At 48.2% G+C, this 21652-nt stretch overlaps 1 protein-coding gene across 4 annotated transcripts in view; it reads right to left on the reverse strand.

Annotated features, from left to right (window-relative positions):
* Positions 1–19561, reverse strand: part of LOC307240129 (unconventional myosin-XVIIIa-like) — a 60185-nt gene extending 40624 nt beyond the window's left edge. For 2 of the 4 annotated variants that reach the window (XM_080013774.1, XM_080013773.1), the window contains exons 1-20: positions 19402–19561; positions 18301–19053; positions 17831–17899; positions 17539–17622; positions 16819–16909; positions 16579–16685; positions 16287–16463; positions 15684–15894; positions 15435–15577; positions 14768–14868; positions 14618–14681; positions 14395–14539; positions 12702–12872; positions 9918–10008; positions 9240–9432; positions 3368–3454; positions 2416–2554; positions 1388–1547; positions 1108–1294; positions 229–454 (exon numbers count right to left, since the gene is read on the reverse strand). In XM_080013774.1, the coding sequence (XP_079869900.1) occupies positions 229–454; positions 1108–1294; positions 1388–1547; positions 2416–2554; positions 3368–3454; positions 9240–9432; positions 9918–10008; positions 12702–12872; positions 14395–14539; positions 14618–14681; positions 14768–14868; positions 15435–15577; positions 15684–15894; positions 16287–16463; positions 16579–16685; positions 16819–16909; positions 17539–17622; positions 17831–17899; positions 18301–18951 (3097 nt within the window). In that variant the 5' untranslated portion in view covers positions 18952–19053; positions 19402–19561. The remainder of the gene's footprint in view (positions 1–228; positions 455–1107; positions 1295–1387; positions 1548–2415; positions 2555–3367; positions 3455–9239; positions 9433–9917; positions 10009–12701; positions 12873–14394; positions 14540–14617; positions 14682–14767; positions 14869–15434; positions 15578–15683; positions 15895–16286; positions 16464–16578; positions 16686–16818; positions 16910–17538; positions 17623–17830; positions 17900–18300; positions 19054–19401) is intronic. The other 2 variants (XM_080013775.1, XM_080013776.1) reach the window with 2 other exon arrangements.
* Between the last annotated feature and the right edge of the window lie 2091 nt (positions 19562–21652).

The raw sequence follows: 21652 nt of genomic DNA on the forward strand, positions 1-21652 counted from the left end.
ATAAGAATAATTAATTATTAAAAAAAATATACTTTCTTCATATAATTTTCTTGATATTAAAATAGCCCTAACAATTATATATGATCATTATCACAAATTTGTAACAATGACCATTTTGTCAGCCTTTAGTCTTTGGTTTACTGTCGGACCCCTGCACCAAGTGCACCAAATCCGGCTGGTAAACCATTGCGAGGTGTCACTCCTTTGGGACCGGGGAGCTCTGCTCACCCTGGCGGTAGATCCTCAGGGCGTCCAGCAGCTTGGAGCCGCGCAGCTGAGCTCGGACGAGGGCCACGTCCAGCTGCATCAGGCTGGACTCGCCCCCGTCGCCCGGGCCCTCGGCCTCCGCCCCGCGCTGCAGGGGTCCGCCCAGCGCCTGGAGGGCGTCGGCCTTGGGCAGAATGCAGTGGACGAAGTGGACCCTTGAGCGCCGCAGCATGTCCAGCATCGAGTCCTGGAAAAAGACATAAAAAAAACAAAAAAAAACGACGTTTAAAGACGTCTCCATCGGAAAATATATCAAATAACATCCCTTCCACAGATAACACCATCAACCTACAGTAATTAGTCAGGGGTGATATGGGGTGGGTACTTAGGGGTTAATTAGTCATAATGACCATCTGGCTGCACATTACCCTGCGTAATACACGGCCACTTACTGAATACAATAATACACTGACATGGAATATTGATTTGAAATTATTTTATAACAAGTAAGTCTAGTTTAAGAGCTTCCACAGAGAAAAAATAGTTCCACAACAACATAGCAAACTACTCTCCTACATGTGAATAAACTATTTACTGTTATTAATGTTAAAATTGTTAAGTTAAAAATGTTTAAAATTAGCGGGCGCTCGTGGCAACGGCCATAATTAAAACACAGCGGTTATTATTCAGAAATAACCGGCCGCTGATCCCCGATCGGCCAATCAGAATCAAGTATTCCACTGAGCCGTGTAATAAATATTTTTTTTTAGTCCTCGAGGTCAGAACTTGTCTCATTTCCAAACCCGAGGCGTGTTGCTGCCTGGCGCCGGCACCTAATACCAATTAAAGTCAAGACCGGAGTCCTGCCCCCAGGCCCATAATGTTGAGCCGCCTCCCTACCACTTGGAGTTTAATCTGGATGCACAGGGACTTCTTCTTGACGGCCGCCACGCCGGTCGTGAAGGTCTTCCTCATGCTCGACGCCCGCCGCAGAGACAGCTGGGACACGCCCTCGAGGCCGGCGATGGAGCCGGAGAGAACGGTGGAGCCGGCCGGTCGGCCCGTGACCAGGGCGCTGACGTTCTTCCTGGAAGGCGGACAGAAGCGTCCGTGAGAGAGAGAGAGCGATGCCACCAACCGGCAAAAACGCCCGCCCCCGCGCCGCTCCCCCCGTCCCTACTTCTGAGACTCCTGCAGGAGGCCGGCGGCGTTGGCGGAGGCCGGGTTCTGCCTGACCTGGTTCAGCCAGCCGCGGGCGTCGTACTCCACCCAGTCGGTCCCGTGGCTGTGGCCCAGCAGGAAGTGCTGCGGCCTCTCGCTCTTCAGGAGCAACGCGTGACCTGATGCAAACAGAGGTCGCAGGTTCAGTTCCCCCCCCCCACTCGGAGGGAGACGCCGCGATGGCCGCCCGCCCACGCGAGGCCGGGCGACACGCCGCCCGCTGCGGGCGTACAAAGCCCACCGGCTCAAAGGGACAATCAGGCGCCGCGCCTCTAAACCAGGCCCTGCGGGACGCCGGGACACTCTGCCGCGCTTTGACTCCCACTTCAACCCGCCGCCGCTTTCAAGTCCAACCGCGGGAGCGTGCTCCGGCGTTCCACGTCTCAGGACGCTCCCGCGGCCGCAAGAGGGCGATGAAGAGTCTTTACCAGGAAGGGGCGATGTACCGTAAATGTCATTACCAAGCAGTGAAGATGTCATTGTATTCCGTGCCCTCAAAGACGATGATGTCACATAAAATGCCTCCCGATGCGAGTTTCTAAATGTGTTACTGCGGTCCCACACTCCCCGCTGTGATTGGCCGGTGACGGATCGAAAAAAGTAAAACCTCGCAGTCAAAGCATTTTGTTCCCTGGCCTCCCAGCGATTGAATTCCGAAAAATTACGGCGGAGCGCCGACAGCCCCCGCCGCCGGTTGCTAGGAAACACAGACGCGCAACTTGAAAGGACACAAATATAAGAGAGGCACTCGGCGCAATGCGCCGTGACCCTGTGAGTGCGCAGGTACAACGTCTTTGTTTGGGAAACAACCTGAAACCATCGAAAGCTTTTAGAATAAACCAAAAAACAATGCTGGTACTATACTATGACTGCGCTTTGGTTCAGCTTCTTTATACATACATTTTGAGCATTTTCCATGTGCGTTTGTGCGCGTGTGCGTGTGTGTGTGCGCGCATGTGTGTGTGTGTGTGTGTGTGTGTCTGTTGCCTCTGCTCTCCCCCTCCCCCGGGCCGTAGTATCTGAACAGTCGCTCCAGCAGCGTCTCCTCCGACCCCCCGGGCTGCAGCGCCTCCTCCTCCATCAGCCACAGCAGGCCCCGCGCCTCCTCCGTGCGCACGGCCCGCGCCTGCGCACACACACACACACACACACACACGCACACGCACGCACACACACACACACACACAGTTGGATTATTACGCCACATGTATAAATAGTATTCTGCTATTTGCGGTTTTACCCAAAGCAAGATAGATGGATAGAAAATATTCCAAGGTTGAATAAAACCATCCATCCATCCTTCCATCCATCCATCCATCCTTCCATCCATCCATCCATCCATCCTTCCATCCATCCTTCCTTCCTTCCATCCTTCCTTCCATCCATCCATCCAGTGCGTCCTGACTCTCACTGGGGGTCAGTGGGTCTTATCCTAAGCCACAGTGACCAGGCGCCGTTAGACTAAACCCACTGGAGCCTGAACAGTCGGAGGCCGTGCGCTCCGGCAGAGCAGGGAGGAGCGTTTTAAATCTGCATGTTCGGGACCAAAGGAAGTGGGACCGGACTAACAAACGAGAAACGCCACGCAGACGATGGGATGGAGAGCGGATGAGCCGGTTTCCTCAAACACCTCGTGTCCTTGTTTCCCTCCGTGTCCAGGAGTGAAACCGGGAGGACACGTCGTCAACGGGGAACGCTGTTGCTATGTGACACAAAGCGGTCTGAAATGTCTGCACGGCTCCAACCCTGACTTTAACACATTTAATAATGATTGGAGTAAAAAAAAAAAAAAAAAAAAAAACGACTTCTGCATTACAGATTCCTAACGTGCTCCTTTCTTTATGGAGTGTGCATATTTAAATAAATGAATTGAATAAATTAATTCAGTAATTCCATATAGAGATATTTATCTGGTATTTTTTAATTTGCGTGCTCCTACCAGTGTCTGGCTGGACGCCTGATCCACCACAGCGACAGACAGAGACGTGCTGGGCTCCATGTCGTCCAAACACACGTCGATGTTCTCCTGCATCAACACACAGAGGGGAGAAGCACAACACACAACAACACACACGCACGCACAACAACACACGCGCACGCACAGCAGCACACAACAACACCCACCGACACCCACCGACACACAGCAACACACAGCAACACAGAACAATACACACAGCAACACACAACAATACACAGCAACACATAGCAATTCACAGCAGCACACAACACATGCGCAACAACACACAGCAACACACAACAATACACAGCAACACACAACAATACACAGCAACACACAACAATACACAGCAACACACAACAACACACATGCGCAACAACACACAGCAACACACAACAACACACAGCAACACACAACAACCCACAGCAACACACAGCAACACACAACAACCCACAGCAACACACAACAACCCACAGCAACACACACAACAACACACAACAACACACAACAACACACAACAACACACAACAACACAGAACAATACACACCAACACACAACAAAATACAACAACACACAGGGCGACAGTTAGAAAGAACCAGGTCACAAGTTAGAAAAATATTTGTGTATCATTATGAATTTTGAATATTAATCACTCTATTATGTAGTATCATCCTAGTATCTAAGTAGTATCATCCTTGTATCTTAGTAGTATCATCCTAGTATCTTAGTAGTATCTTAGTAGTATCATCCGAGTATCTTAGTAGTGTCATCCTAGTATCTAAGTAGTATCTTTGTAGTATCCTCCTAGAATCTTAGTAGTATCTTAGTCGTATCATCCTAGTATCTTAGTAGTATCTTAGTAGTATCACCCTAGTATCTTAGTAGTGTCATCCTAGTATCTTAGTAGTATCTTTGTAGTATCCTCCTAGAATCTTAGTAGTATCATACTAGTATCTTAGTACTTAGTAGTATCACCCTAGTATCTTAGTAGTATCTTAGTAGTATCATCCTAGTATCCAAGTAGTATCATCCTAGTATCTCAGTAGTATCATCCTAGTATCTTAGTACTTAGTAGTATCATCCTAGTATCTTAGTAGTATCATCCTAGTATCGCAGTAGTATGATCCTAGTATCTTAGTAGTATCTTAGTAGTATGATCCTAGTATCTTAGTAGTATCTTAGTAGTATGATCCTAATATCTTAGTAGTATCTTAGTAGTATGATCCTAATATCTTAGTAGTATCTTTGTAGTATCCTCCTAGAATCTTAGTAGTATCTTAGTAATATCATCCTAGTATCTTAGTAATTAGTAGTATCATCCTAGTATCTTAGTAGCATCATCCTAGTATCTCAGTAGTATCATCCTAGTATCTCAGTAGTGTCTTCCTAGTATCATCCTAGTATCTCAGTAGTATCATCCTAGTATCTCAGTAGTATCATCCTAGCATCTTAGTAGTATCATCCTAGTATCTCAGTAGTATCATCCTTGTGTCTTCGGAGTATCATCCTAGTATCTCAGGAGTATCATCCTAGTATCTTAGGAGTATCATCCTAGTATCTTAGGAGTATCATCCTAGTATCTCAGGAGTATCATCCTAGTATCTCAGTAGTATCATCCTAGTATCTCAGTAGTATCATCCTAGTATCTCAGTAGTATCATCCTAGTATCTTAGGAGTATCATCCTAGTATCTTAGGAGTATCTTAGCAGTATCTTAGTGGCATCCCCCAAGTATCTCAGTAGTATCATCCTCGTATCTTAGGAGTATCATCCTAGTATCTCAGTAGTATCATTACATTACATTTAGCAGACGCTTTTATCCAAAGCCACTTACAATTATTCAAACACCAATGGACACAGCCATCAGGAGCAATTAGGGGTCAAGTGTCTTGCTCAAGGACACTACAGCATGCTAGCAGGAGGAGCCTGGGATCCAACCAGCAACCTTTAGATCACTAGACGACCAGCTCTACCTCCTGAGCTACCACCCCCAACCTAAGTATCTTAGCAGTATCTCAGTATATAGAAGCAGAAGTCCGGGTCAGTGCCTTGCCCAGGGGCGTGGGCAGGGGAGTGTAGCCCTGACCCCGGACGACCAGTGAAACACACGTCCGCCTGACGGTGCCTGGACGACTGTAGAGGCTGTACATGTCAACCATGAGAGCCCCTCAGGGCGGAGACAGCCACATCTCCAACGTGTCGCAGTCATGGTTTGTTGGAACATCAAGCTCCTGTCGTGGGACATCGCTCAAAACGAAAAGACAAAAATGGAGAATTCATTTTCAGACCGGGCTTTCTTTTTCTCTTTTTGGGTTTTTTTTTTGTTTTTTTTGGAGAAGCGGTGGAAAAGGGAATCCCATATGAATGTCCTCACGTGCACTTTTTCACCGGTCGCCGCGACAATAAAAAGAAAAACAAGGGGGGAGAAGCTTTGAATTTGCTTCCTCGGAGATTTGATGGAACGCGGGAGATTCCTGCAGGACGGTGGAACAAAGTGCAGTTTCATAAACTGGGGAAGAGGGGTCAAGGGGTCAAGGGGTCAAGGGGCAGAAGGTGAAGCGCATTTTATTTTGATGGCAGAAAGTGCGGAGAGCGTGAGGACCCTTCGCAGGAACCTCCTACGCCGTGTAGACGCTGGCGATTTTTCATCGTCTGGTTGGAGCTGTTTTTTGTTTTTTTTCAGGGTTTTGTTTTTTTTCCTTTTAACCATGAATGGGCTTGTTTATCGAGAAATGCGCGGATATAATACCTTAATAACTGTGTTTACGTCCCCGTTTACAGTGTATTTTCGCCGTCGTTGCTCGCGGGTGAGTCGGGAGAGGCGCCTGCTGTTTAAGCTCTGCGTCGGCGTGCGACAGCGCTCAAATAGAAAGGGAAACGAGAGGAGGCGACGCGCCGCGCAGGGCTGCCGGCGGGGTCGGGGCGCCCTAGGCGTGCGCGCCGACCGGTAAACGGGTTGGAAGCCGGATGTGACGGCGCCTGGTGCTTCGCCGCGTCCCGCCCCCTCCTCCTCCGGCGGGCGGGGGGGGAAACCGCCCACGAGCGCGATAAAAGGGAGGGAAGTCGCTCGGTAAAACGCGTTGTTTGGTTTCATGAACATCGCCATTATCCGCGATGGTCAGTGCTTCCACAGATAATAAACTCCTCGGTCAGTTAAGCCAAAGGGTGGAAGTTAAAATAAAATCAACTTTCAAGAGCTTCGCTTGGACCGATGCAGAGTGAAGAACAGAGTGATGGTCAATCATCAGGGCGTCCAGGGCGGCACCCAGGGGCCCGGCGTGCGCCCAGCCTGCACCCGGGGGCCCGGCGTGCGCCCAGCCTGCACCTAGGGGCCCACCATGCATCTATCGTGCACCCAGGAGTCCAGCCTGCACCCAGGAGTCCAGCCTGCACCCAGGAGTCCAGCCTGCACCCATGGGTGCAGCATGGACCCAACCTGCACCTAGGGGTCCAGAGTACACCCCGCCTGCACCCAGGGGCCCAGAGTGCACTCAGCCTGCACCCAGAGGACCAGAGTGCACCCAGCCTGCACCCAGGGGCCCAGCGTGCACCCAGCCTGCACCCAGGGGCCCAGCGTGCACCCAGGGCCCAACGGAACATCCCCGTGCCCTCGAAAAAGTAAAGAGCCATGGTTGGTTTGCGATGGCAGCGCAGGGGTCTGACCGCGGTGAAGGCGTGGCTCCCAGTGCTGCCCTGCTCAGGACTGTACGGTTTTTCGTTTATTTGGGGATTTTCACATTTTCACATTGATTACATTTGGGCGGTTTCTACGGCCCGAATAACAGGGCTGGCCTTTCCTTGGATGCTCTCTGAGTCTGACCTCAAAGCAAACAAAGACTTTGTCGGTTTTGCTCGTGATGCTCGACAGCACAGACGGGGGAGGGAGAGAGAGAGAGAGAGAGAGAGAGAGAGAGAGGGGGGGGGGGGTGTTGTTCTCCATCGCCTCCACTCTGCCCCTGGAGGCGCTGCCCTTTGATCTCAGCGAGGAAGGAGAAGTCTGCCATGACCGATGAGCAACGGCAACACACCGACAACCTGGGCCTGTCGAGGCCGTGGCAGGAGGGAGGGGCGCGGTGTCATATCAGACACCTCCCTCCTCCCCACTCTGTGAGTGTGTGTGTGTGTGTGTGTGTGTGTGTGTGTGTGTGTGTGCAAATGAGACCTTTTACTGATTTGAGAACTAAGGATGGCGTTAAACGCAGGACGGAAACACAGTAGTACGTGCAGACGTCTTTCAGAATTTAACGAGCGCGGCGCCGCAGGTAATTCCACCCGAGGAATTTGTTGAGAAAGGTTCAGAAAAAAAAATGTAGAAATTGTTGTGATGGAATTATTTGAGAAAGAAGTGAATTCAAAGGAAAGAATTGACTGAGGAACGAGGACTTGAGAATTGCTTGGATAAGACTAATAATTCAAGACCAAGGCGATATAAAGGTTATTATTATTATTATCAATAATAATATTAATATTATTCATATCACAATAATGTCTATGTTGTTGTTGTTGTTGTTGTTGTTGTTATTATTATTATTATTATCATGATTATTAATTTATTTTATATTATTTTATTATCATATTATCATGATTATCATTCATATTATTTTATTATTACTATTATTATTATGAGTAGTAGTAGTATAATTATGATCATCATAATATTAATATTATTCCTATCACAATAATATCTGTGTTATTATTATTATAATTTATATTTTATTATTGTAATTATCATTATTATCATCAGTAGTAGTAGTAGTTTTAGAATAATTATGATCAATGATATTAATATTATTCATATCACAATAATGTCTATGTTGTTGTTATTATTATTATCATTAATTTATTTTATTATTATTATTCTATTATCATAATTATCATTCATATTATTTTATTATATTATGAGTAGTAGTAGTATAATTATGATAATCATAATATTATTCCTATCACAATAATATCTGTGTTGTTATTATTATAATTAATATTATTTTATTATTGTAATTATCATTATTATTATTATCAGTAGTAGTAGTAGCAGCTTTAGAATAATTATGATCAATAATGATATTAATATTATTCATATCACAATAATATCTATGCTGTTGTTGTTGTTGTTGTTGTTGTTGTTATTATTATTATTATTATTATTATTATTATTATTATTAATAATTTATTTTATTATTATTATTTTATTATCGTAATTATCATTCATATTATTTTATTATTATGAGTAGTAGTAGTATAATTATGATAATCATAATATTAATATTATTCCTATCACAATAATATCTGTGTTGTTATTATTATAATTAATATTATTTTATTATTGTAATTGTCATTATTATTATTATTATCATCAGTAGTAGTAGTAGTAGTTTTAGAATAATTATGATCAATAATGATATTAATATTATTCATATCACAATAATATCGGTGTTGTTGTTGTTGTTATTATTATTATTATTATTATTATTAATAATTTATTATCATAATTATCATTCATATTTTTTTATTATTATAAGTAGTATTAGTATAATTATGATAATCATAATATTAATATTATTCCTCTCACAATAATATCTGTGTTGTTATTATTATTATTAGGGTTAGGGTTAGGGTTATAATTAATATTTTATTATTGTAATTGTCATTATTATTATTATCATCAGTAGTAGTAGTTTTAGAATAATTATGATCAATAATGATAATATTATTCATATCACAATAATATCTGTGTTGTTGTTGTTATTATTATCATCATCCTTATGTTATTTTTATTATAATAACCTTATTATTATCATTCATATTATTTTACAATTATTATTATTATTATTATATTTATCATTGTCCTCCCCACCTCCTTGTATCTCTCCAGCTCCTGGACGAAGGTGCGCTGGTGGAACAGGGTGTGCAGCCGCTCCTGGGTGTAGTTGCTGCACAGATCCTGGAAGGTGGCGCCGGCCTCGCGCTTGGCCAGCCGCGGGTTCTGGAAGCCGGGCGTGTCCACGATCAGCAGCGAACATATGGAGTTCTGGCCGGACCTCAGCGCCCTGCGAGCACGCACACGCACACACACACACAGTGTAAGGGGGAAAGTCTCGGTAATAACTTTGTCATATTTTGACTCATCCATTGTTGATCATGTCTATGGACATGGATTCATTTGTACAGAAATATATTTATATTTCCACCTCCAGACGTGCCGCTGCTAAGCCCCTGCTCATTGTCCAGTCAAAGGACACATGTTTCATATTCTGTACAGTTTTGTATATTTAGTTGTTTTGAACGTTGCTGCTCATCTGTCCGTCCTATGCCGACTATTATGGGGGCAGATGGCTGCACCTCCACCCGACTGAGAATGAGAATCAGTTTATTCCGACTGGCCCCCTAGCGAACGCAAATGATTTCATTTTAGGGAATTGTGAGTATTTGAGTGTGAAAAAAAGTACAATAGGCGGCATAGATAATATGTCGGACCCTTAATTTGGTCACATCACATGACACCGCTTAACACGGCGCTGACGGGAGAACTTGCCGGTTGATGGAGGACACGAGGCTGTTGAATATCTCGGAGTAGAGCCCGGACGCCATGGCCTCCAAACACTCCCCGGCCGTGCTCTTGGAACCTGGCAGAGATGGAGAGAAGGCAGTCAGCTCCCAACCCTATCCCCATATGGACATCCCATCATAACAGGGTGGAGAACCATGTGATCTGCACTCACATACTTACACACACACACACACACACACACACACACACACACACACACACACACACACACACACACACACACACACACACACACACACACACACACACACACACACACACACACACACACACACACACACACACACACTATTTATATATAGTTCATATATAATTATTATGCAAATGATATTTTTCTCTGATTTTCCTAAATAGTGGATGCAAATGACAGTCAGTATCATTTTCAAGTCATCAGCCGTTCGGGTATTATTCGAATGTTATTGAACAAACCAATGACAACAGAATTTTTTTTCAAAAATAAAAAAAACTCAAAACGCACTGTTCCAAATAATTACGCACAACGGAGTTTCAAAACATTTTATCGGTTGTAAAGAACTGAAAATGGTCATTTGTTGAATGTGCAGCATTAGGAGTCATATTTACTGAACTCAAAGGCTATTTCAATCAAAAACATCTTAACAGCCCAAGTTACGTGTCGACACTGGAGCCTTCTTTCATATCACCTTCACTCTTCTTGCCTCCATTGAACTTTGGAGTTTTTGTAGAGTTTCTGCTTGAATTTCTTTGAAGGACGTCAGAACAGCCTCCCAGAGCTGCTGGTTTGATGTGAACTGCCTCCCACCCTCATAGTTCTTTTGCTTGAGGATGCTCCAAAGGTTCTCACATAGGGTTGAGGTCAGGGGAGGATGGGGCCACACCATGAGTTTCTCTCCTTTTATGCCCATAGCAGCCAATGACAGAGGTTTTCTTTGCAGCAAGAGATGGTGCGTTGTCAGGCATGAAGATGGTTTTGCTACGGAAGGCCCGGTTCTTCTTTTTGTACCGTGGAAGAAAGTGCTCAGTCACAAACTCTATATACTTTGCCAAAGTCATTTTTACACCTCCAGGGACCCTAAAGGGGCCCACCAGCTCTCTCCCCGTGACTCCAGCGCAAAGCATGACTCCGCCGCCTCCTTGCTGACGTAGCAGCCTTGTTGGGACACGGTGGCCATCCACCAACCATCCACTACTCCATCCATCTGCACCATCCAGGGTTGCACGGCACTCATCAGTCAACAAGACTGTTTGAAAATGAGTCTTCATGTATTTCTGGGCCCCCTGCAACCGTTTCTGCTTGTGAGCGTTGGTTAGGGAGGCCCCAATAGTAGGTTTACGCACAACTGCAAGCCTCTGGAGGATCCTACACCTTGAGGTTGGCCGGGCTCCAGAGGCACCAGCAGCCTCAAATACCTGTTTGCTGCTTTGTAACGGCATTTTAGCAGCTGCTCTCTTAATCCCATGAATCTGTCTGGCAGAAAGCTTCCTCATTATGACTGTATCTGCACCAACCCGTCTGTGCTCTGAATCAGCCACAAATCTCGTCACAGTACGATGACCACGCTTACGTTTTTGTGAAATATCTAATGTTTTCAAACCTCGTCCAAGGCGTTGCACTATTTGAGGCTTTTTGGCAGCAGAGAGATCCTTTTTCTTTCCCGTAATGCTTGAAACCTGTGGCTCCTTAATAATGGGGAATGTCCTTCTTAAGTAGTTTTCCTTTCATTGGGCTCACCTGGCAAACTAATTATCACAGGTGTCTGAGGTTGATTTCAGTGATGCAAAGAGCCCTGAGACACAACACCATCCATGAGTTGAATTGAAAAACAAAAAATGTAATGTTTATGACACGTCAATCCAATTTGCATAATAATTTGGAACGCGGTGTGTGTGTGTGTGTGTGTATATAGATATATATATATATATATATATATATATATATATATATATATATATATATATATATATATATATATATATATATATATATATATATATATATATATATATATATATATATATATATATCTCAAGCTAGGGCCTCCGTAGTTCCTTGTAATGGGACTTACACTTGCAGTATATTTGATTTAGGAGCACATTAGGCCGTGATCCATACGCCGTCCAACAGACGCAAAATTGTTTCTGTAAAGTGCGCCGTCATTTAGAACTCTGCCATCCATCACATCAGAACAGCGGCTACACACATGAATCATGTTAAGCTCGTCTGTCTTATCCGTCAGCTCTGAGAGTGTGTGTGTTTGTGTGTGTGTGTGTGTGTGTGTGTGTGTGTGTGTGTGTGTGTGTAGAGACACAGGTGTAAATAAAGGTCAATATTGCCCCTTCCTCCGGTGCCAAACTTTGAAAGTGTACCCGTGCCCTTCAAAGTGCGGCGGCCCTGATGGAGTCGCAGGAAGTGCACATGTGAGGGAAAAATCAATGCGAGTCGATTCTGATTTCAAGGACAATGAGCGGAGGAGTGGATCTGAAATGGTTCGTCCTGATACGCTGCGTGCACTTATCTGTCAACAGCCACGTATTCATTACCCAGATAAGCTTTACTTCATCCACAGTCGGCAATTCCCCAAGTGATGAGAAGAGGTGTGCGTGTACACGCACCTGTGTGTGTGTGTGTGAGTTATGGAGAGTGTGTTTGAGGAGGAGATGGTGAGTGTGTGTGTAGTAGTAGAGAGAGAGGGAGAGCAAAAGAGAGAGAGGGAGGAAGAGAGAGAGAGGGAGGGAGGGAGGAAGAGGGAGGGTCTCTGCTTCCTCTACCTGTCTCTCCGTGGGTCTGCTCAGCGCTGGCCTGCCGGAGGCCTGGGGCTCTGGGCGCGGCGCCCTTGGCCGGGTGCTTGAAGACGGAGCAGGAGAGCTCCTCCAGGCTGCAGCCCAGCAGGTAGGCCGCCCGCTGGGCCCACTCGTGGCGGGCAAACTGCTTCCTGCCTGCTGAGACACAGGAAGCCTTCATCAGACCTTCCGCCCTCGGATATGCACATTGCCTCTCTGGTCAACGTGCGACATGTTCTAGCGTGCACTAACGTCAGTGTACTAACGTGCACTAACATGCACTAACGTGCAATAACGTAAGTGTATTAACGTGCACTAACCTTAGCGTACTCTCATGCACTAACATGCACTTACGTTAGTGTACTTACGTGCACTAACACGCACTAAGGTTTTATGTACTAACGTGCACTAACATGCACTAACTTTAGCGTCCTAACGTGCACCAACATGCACTAACGTTAGTGTATTTACGTGCACTAACACGCACTAACGTCAGTGTACTTACGTGCACTAACACGCACTCACGTTCGGGCGTGTTAGTGCACGTTAGTGCCCTCACGTGTACTAACGTGCACTCATGTGCACCGTCCTAATCAGCCGCATCGTACCGCACTGAGGCGGATGGAAGTACATATACGCCTCCTCCTCTCACGAGTTTTAAAGAGCTGAAAGGTTTGTGGTGTTGGATTTAACAACGGCTCTCATTAAAGACCTTCTTTGAAACGTGCGGGTGGATTGTCTGCACATTCGGCGGCTGCGCGGTTCGACTCCACGCAGATAGGAGAGCGCGTGTCCTGGTATCTCTGAGACGTACAAGACAGCGTGGGGAACATCAAACACAGACCGTCGGGTTCGACTTTATCAGCCACCGCTAAAGCCCCAGAGCTCCAGATTATAATATTATATATATATATATATATATATATATATGACAGTGAGAGAAAAATACTTCAAATGTTTTAAAGATATATGATTTAAGACTCAATTGGACCACTGAAAGATCAAAACTCTCACCAAGCAGTGGAGCATGGAAAAAAAAAAAAAAAAAAAAGGGTAGTGCACTTGTTTTTTTTTAAAGGAGATCAAATATCTACGTATGTATCAATCTGTTCAACCAGAGATTAAGCCCCGTGCTAAGCCTCTGTTCCATCTTTATTTACTGGACAAATAAGACGAGGAAACAGGGCATCGTGTTGGCTGCGGTCCCCATTACCCCTAGAGCTCCGCTACCCCCTGGTGGCAGGTCATGGAACTGCACCACCAATGAACTGGATTGATCACACACCAGTGAGACAAAGCACAGTGTGTTTTGTAATTGCTGTTTATTTTGGACTCTAAACTTTCCATTCTCTTTAATTTAATGATGTGTCAAAGTTCCAGAAGGACAGTAGTATGTCTGTGAACCAAACGCAGATGTGGTGGGACCCACACAGGGGAAGGCTTTTCAATAACCATATGACCTCGATAAAGCAATCAAGGAAAATTAAAGTGTCGGGAAAGGGGAGGGGCCTATATTATAATAGCCTATGATATTAAGGAGTCAAACAGTGAAGACAAATACTTACGCGGGCCCAAAAATATAGACACTAAAGAAATCATGCATTAAGGGAAATCATTTGAAGACTAAAAAAAATAATATTATCGGACCGTAATTCGACTATTGATGCAGCCGCGCCCTCACCCTTCGTAGCGCCCGCGGCCCCCAGGTGGTAGATGGCCCCCAGCACCAGCCAGAAGGCCCTCTGCTCCTCGGCGCTGATGCCCAGGACCTTCATGGCGACCTGCAGCTTGGAGAAGTGCTGGGCGGCGCGCTGCTTGTCCTCTGACTGGGAGAGCACAGGAGGTCAGGACGTTTGTCGCCCCGACAGGGAAGGGGCTCAGCGCCGCGCCGGGCGGCTACGTACCTTCTGCTGAGGAAATATCCCGAAGGCGTGGTTCTCGGCGAGGTGGTTGAGGTGAAGCTCGGTCCTGCGGGAGGGGGAGAGCGGGGATCAGCCGCGTTGCGTTCGGCAAACGCGCCGAAGGGGGCCCTTCGAGGAGAAGAACAAACGAACCTGAGGGAGGCGTCCACCCCGGCCATGAGGTAGTAGAAGACGTTGAAGGTGGACTCCCCGTCCGGTCGCCGGGTCACGCGCGTCTTCTCCAGGAGCAGGGTCTGGTGGGGAGGGGGAGGAATCGTCGGCACCGGTAGGAACGCGACGACGTCACGCGGGCGCGAGGCGGCGGAGGACGGGGAGCAGGAAGACGTCCGGGAGCCGAAGAGAGCGGGGGGAGCTCAACGCCCCCCAGCTCTCGGAGGAAACCCACTTCCAGGTCCTTCACTCCGAGACCTCCTGGGATCGTCACAGGCGAAACACGTACCCGACAGCACAGCAGGGTGGCGCGCCCGTCCGGTAAAATGGCTTTATTTCCGCCAATTATTGAACCAACGGCTCCCACAAGATGGCTGCCCATTCCACGAGGGACCCCCCTCCCCCCCTATGTTTAGCAGTTGGCTCCAGACTCCAGACGTTCCATCGCCCCGGGCTCCGGTGGCAGCCCTGCCATACATCCATCACCGTGAAGCTCATTTTTGAAGCTGTGCCTCAGTGGAATTCACCAATTACTTGTACCGCCGACACAAAGTGAACCCCACAGCTTACTTTTAAATGAAATACAATGTCGGCGTCATTTTGTCCGCCTGTTGGGTGGCATGGCGCGGCCCGGTGAACACGTTCCTACCTGGATGGAGGCGGAGGTCACCTGGCCCGCCTGGTCAAAGTCCAAGGAGACCACATGGGAGAAGTGGCTGGCGTTCCCGTTCACGGAGGTGGAAGCGTTCCCGAAGGCCTCCAGGATGGTGTAGACCGCTTGCCACCGCTCCGCTGGGGGAATCAAGCAGAAAACAACCCAGTCGTTTTTTTTCGGGGGGGGGGAGGGGACAACCTGACAGCGCGGACGAACTGAAAAACATGTGTTTTGGGTGCGGACCAGAGAAGGTTCTGTTGGCGCTGCCGGCCACGGTGACCAGGTACTGGACCAGGTGCTGGCAGTTGGTGGTCTTGCCGCTGCCGCTCTTTCCCAGCAGCACGATGGACTGGTCCTGGCGCGAGGTCAGCAGGGCCCGGTACGCAGACTGGGCCATGCTGTAGATGTGAGGGGCTGTGTCCTCCCTCCGGCAGCCCTTGAACATCTGCATCACCTGGTGGATAAACATTATGATATATGTTATACATTTATATTATAGATTGTTCTTGATCTCATTTCATCTTTTCTTATCTCATCTTATCATCTCTAATCTCTCTCATCTTATCTTCACTCATTTCATCTTATCTTCTTTTATTTCATCTTATCATCTCTTATGTCATCTTATCTCAAATTTCATCTTATCTTCTTTGATTTTTTATCTCTTATTTCAGCTTATCTGCTCTTATTTCACCTTATCGCACCTCATCATCTCTAATCTCTCTCATCTTATTTTATCTTATCTATATTATTTCTTCTTATCTTCTCTTATCTCATCATCTCTTATTTCATCTTATCTCTCATCTCATCTTATCCTATCTTCCTCCACCACCACAGGTTGCAGTGTACCTTCTCGGAGTACAGGGAGGGGGCGCTGACGGGGTTGATGACCACCATGTTGGGCCCGGCGTGGGTGTGCAGCAGCGTGGCCCCATAGCGCTGCCGCAGGGAGTGGATCACGCTGGACTCGTTGAGGTACTGCAGAGACGCGAGGTCCTCCACGCGGTCCAGCGGCGGCGGGTTCGCCTGGGGGGGGGGTCAGACAGAGTCACTGGTGGCGCGTTCCACCGTCACACAGGGAGGCGCTGCATCTCATCAACTGATCTCATCTCTTCTGATCTTATCTGATCTGATCTTCTACCTTCTCCACGTCGTCCTCGTCCACATCCAGCACCGAGCCGTCGCTCTCCAGGCGGATTTTCACTTTCCCCTCGGGCAAACTGGCGGTGTCTGACTTGAGGAGAGTGGCTTTAAAAAAGAGGAGGATCGATTTAATATAATAATACAGTGTAGGAACGGCATTCTTAAATACTGCTCACATTGATTCTTTCATTCTTCTATAAATACTATGTTCAAAGGTAAGACTGGACGCCGGACGCACCCAGAGAGAACCCGTCCTTGTGAACGAGCCATACTTTGTCGCTGTTGTACCAGGCTTTCTCTGCGGCGATCTGCTCCTCGGTCTTCCCCTGCTGAACCGTCATCACAGACAGGACAATTAAAGATAATACACCAAACTTCCACCAATTTCTCTCCATACTCGAAACTGAAACTGGCGAGGTAAGAAGGTTATTTAAAAATCAAACACGAGCGGTGGACACGGTGAAGGACACGGACGAGCTGGGACCGGTACACACGCTTCATCACATTAACACGTGTTAATCTGCTTTTTCAATCCAATTTATTGTAAAGGACCCCTGGAACCCTCTCCTGGAACCCGCTCCTGGAACCCTCTCATGAAACCCTCTCATGAAACCCTCTCCTGGAGGTCCCTGGACCCAACTTTGGACAGGACTGAGAGCCTGGACGCCAGCAGGACGCCTGGCAGGCAAGCCATGCAGATGTTGGAGAGGACGAGCCGAGTAAAGAGTAGAGCGAGGAGACGAGAGGGTGATGACCGGAAGAAAGCCAATAAAATGAGAAGTAACAGCACAAGGAATGCAGGTGAGGATCAATAAAACAACACACACGTCAAACAAGACTCATCCCACAAAAACAGCTGACTAAACCAATTTGGTGTCAGGGAACCCCACTTCAAGCAGCCTAGCACGTTGGACGGATGCAGGGAGGGAAATACACTCAGGCACATCGACGGCCAGACCTGAGGCTTAGCGGCCGCAGCGTGCGCTTCCTGCAACATGGCCACCGGGTCCTGGACGGACACGGGCTGGACGACGGGCCTGGACTGGACGACGGAGAGGAGCCCCGGTCAAACACAGAAGGAAGAGACTTAGAAGCTCAAAACCAGACCGGGGACGGAAATGTGGTCAGATGAAAAAGAGATGAGGAGGACGAGGAGGAGGAGGAGGAGTAGGACGAGGAGTAGGGGGACGAGGAGTAGGACGAAGAGAGGAAGAAGAGAGGAGGAGGAGAGGAAGAGGAGGAGCCGTTACGTCGATGTTGTTGTTGAAGATCTTCCTCACTCGCTGGTGATCGTCCTCGGTGGCGACGGGCGCCAGAACCTGCAGCGTTGCCACGGAAACGAGGACCAACAATGAGGAATATTGATAAAAAATATGAATGAAGTGCTCCTCCACCTGGATGTGATGAAGCAGCTTTTATCATGTGTGTGGAAAGGATTGATCGCGCACACACACACACACACACACACACACACACACACACACACACACACACACACACACACACACACACACACACACACACACACACACACACACACACACACACACACACACACACACACACACACACGAATATGGAGACAGCCGACTGTCCTGACCCCGAATATCAAAACATGTTGTCGGGACAACGCTGACTTCCTGTTTCCAACATGGAGGCCGCATTGCCGTCACGCAGCATGCTTCGTTAGGGGGTTAGTAGCACTCCTGTCACTCTGTACCTCGGCTTTTTTCACGGCGAAGGAGCGAGGCTTGGGGATGAATCCAGCAGGGGGCGTCAGGGGGTCGGCCTTGGGGACGGGCAGGAAGCCGGCGGGCCTCGCCAGCGCGTTCTGCTTGGAGGACGCGGGGCTGGGTTTGGCGGGAGGGGCCAGCGGGTTGGCTTTAGGAGCGGGAATGAAGCCGGCCGGAGGGGCCAGGGGGTCGATTTTGGGAGCCGGCCCGGACCTGACCGGAGGAGGGCGGGGAGGCGGCGGCGTGGGGTCGGGGGGCGGAGCCGCCGAGACGGGGACGTCGTCGTTCTCCTCCGGTCCCGCCCGGGCTCGTTCCTCCGGTTCCTCCTCCGGGCGCGTCTCCTGGTCCTGCTCCACGTCGTCCTTCCGGTCTTGGGTGCGGGTGCGAGGACGGTGCTCCTTCATCCTGCTCCTGCCCATGAGGCTGGTCAGGCCCACGGAGATGTCGTCCTTCTCCTCCTTCAGGGCCTTGCTGATTTTGGGGGCGGTGCTGGCGGCAGCGGCGGCCGTGACTGGCTGGGAAACAGCGGGTGCAGGCCGTTCCTCCGTCGCGCCGGGAACCACGCGCCTGACGACCCTCCTCACCACCTTCACCACCTTCCTGGCCCCAGAACACTGCTCTTCTCCGGGGACGTCCATGGCGCCGTTGACGGCGGAGTCCTCGGCGGACAGGGAGGGAGGACGCGGAGCGCTCGCTGAGTCTACAACCCGACTACCAGGCGGACTAACGTCACCTTCAGACTGGACACAAACAGAGCACACCCAGCTTAGCGGCGGACCACGCCACACCCTACGAGATACAAAATATGTTCGTATGATATACGGCCTGAGCCGTGAGAGTCAGGATGCACCGTTTGGAAAACAAGAAGGTAATCCTTAAGTTCTAACCTACCCCATCAAACCTACTTCCTGGTCCAAAAACTGTTTCTCTAATCAAGCTTCATTATTCATATGTAATCAAAGTCGTCCTAATCTACGGCCGAATACTTGGACCAGGGGCTTCCATGAAAGACCAAAAGCCCAAGCTACAAACAGCCGTGGCTGGGGATGCTGGTGCACTGGGAGAGGACCGGGCGGATCAGGACTCACATTGGGCTTTGTCTCAACCTTGACCTATAGGGGAAGCAAAAACAAGACGATCAAACCATTCATCCCGTCCACACCGTGCGTTTTCAGGCTCCCATGCATGTGACGTAAAGCCAAGACTTCCCTTTTGCTCCCAGAAGGAAAAGCGCGATTTGTAAGCCATGAGGCGGAGCCAGGAACCACGGGGCCGAACGGAGAACTGGCGCGGCGGCGGCGGAGGGGGGAGATAAAGGGGGGAAGGCGGATGAGTTTAGGCGGAGGGTGAGGAAGGGCGTGGAGGGAGGCAGCGCTGAGGACAGAAGACATGAAGAACAGGGTGAAATGGAAGCGGAGCGGCAGGAGCCTCAGGAGACACACGGGAGGAAAATTATTATTATTATCATTATTATTATTGATACTCTTCAAGCTGCAAAAAATACCAAAAGATCATCTCAGAGCCGTTATCTCCAGCAACACATTCCATTACAACACACCCACGGAGCCCAGAGGCATCATGGGAAACTTCACTCCTCTCAAACAGCAAAAACAGAATGCGAAACGGGATTCGTACTTCCTGTCCAGAGTTCCCCAAAACACACAAAGCGGTAAAACACGAAGCCAGTACGACACAGAGCGAAGAGAGTTCAGCTCCACACAAGCAGCAGAGCCGAGCCAAACGGGAGGGATCCCAACATGGAACCTGGTCCACTTCCCCTAAAGACACTGTCTCTCTCTCTCTCTCTCTCTCCCTTCCAGGGAGTCAGACATAAATAGACCGGTGGAGCGACGAGGCCCAACTGGGGCGAGCGGACCCTCAAAGGAGCCGCCGGCGAGGACACGCCGAACGGGCGCTGTAGCCAGGAGCGAGGACGTTACCTTGTCCTCCAAGACCACGGCTCCCTCGTCCCTCGCTTCTGTCTCTCTCTCTCTGTCTCTCTCTCGCTCTCCTCTCTCTCTCTGACTGGAACAGAGGGAATAGTGGCTGGACGGCGAGGGCACGGGGGCACATGGTGTGAGGCAGGGGGTGGGTGGGGCTGGGCGGCGGGGGGTCGGGCGTAATGCGATAGCGGCTCACCCAGAGCAGAATGCAGAGGAGGGGGGACAGCTGCACCAGCGGATCTGAATAGAATGTGCAGAAACACCCCCCTGCGTGCCACTGTCGCCCCCTGCTGGGAGGCTCGCACGCCTGAGGGTCACACAGCGTTCAGAGAGGAGGCTGTCTGTCTGTATCACTTTATTATTAATCATATTATTATTATTATTATTGTCTGTTTTTTTCCTATGTGTGCTGCTGAAACACTGCATTTTCCTCCGGGGATGAATCACCTTCCTTCCTTTATGTACCAAGCACCCAGGTGGAAAAATGGAAAAAAAAAAAAGATATTTATCTTTCAAACTAAGTATATTAACTTTGCTGCTGCTGTGTCTGGTTCCGTCCGTCTCTCTCTGTATCGCTTCTGAAAACCATCAGACCAATGTCCCAGAACTGAAGGGCCTGGACACTGGGTTGACTGGGTCGCACACCCGGCTAAAAATCCCGGAATCCACAGTCATGAGAGTCGTCTCAGACACAGATATTCAACTGGTTCATTTTTCTTACACATATAAGTACTTTGCAACTTTAATGGAGATAATTTGATCATGTGTCAATCATCCTGTCCAATTAACCCAAAACATAAGCTATAAATCAATTCTGTTTGCAAAAAGTGACGGCTCAGATAGGGGCCCTGCTCGGACCACTTGACATAAAGACAGTGAAATGTCCCTTTTGTCCTCCACTCCCTCTGAGGGAGCTGGAATAATAAAAAACAAAAGCTGGAGTGGAACAAATGTCAGCGATAAGCTTAAATATTAACACTAAGCACATTCCACACGCACGCACACACGCACACGCGGACACGCACACGCAGGACAACACTGAAAACATGCACACATTTAAAATACTCTGTACCAAATGGGCAATGTGTCCTACGGACCACTAGAGGGAGCTAAAGATCTGCAAATACATTAGTTCATTTCTTTAGCAGTTTTCTGTATCAAAAAAGATAAAAAGGCCAAAAGTAGGAACCGAACCTGGAAATAAAAAGTAGAACTCACGCCCATGCTCAAGCGTGATGTAAAAAAACAGCATTTCTATCTTTTTCAAACAAAGACGAACACACTCCCCCCATTCAAACCAAAGTGTAATGTGACTGAGTGCAAAGCTGGTCAGCGTGAGGCCGCGCTTGAAGAACAACCTCCTCCATGAGCAGAACAATATGCAGCTTTTCCTGCC

Source organism: Zeus faber (assembly GCF_960531495.2).
Source record: "Zeus faber genome assembly, chromosome: 14".
Classification (NCBI taxonomy): domain Eukaryota; kingdom Metazoa; phylum Chordata; class Actinopteri; order Zeiformes; family Zeidae; genus Zeus; species Zeus faber.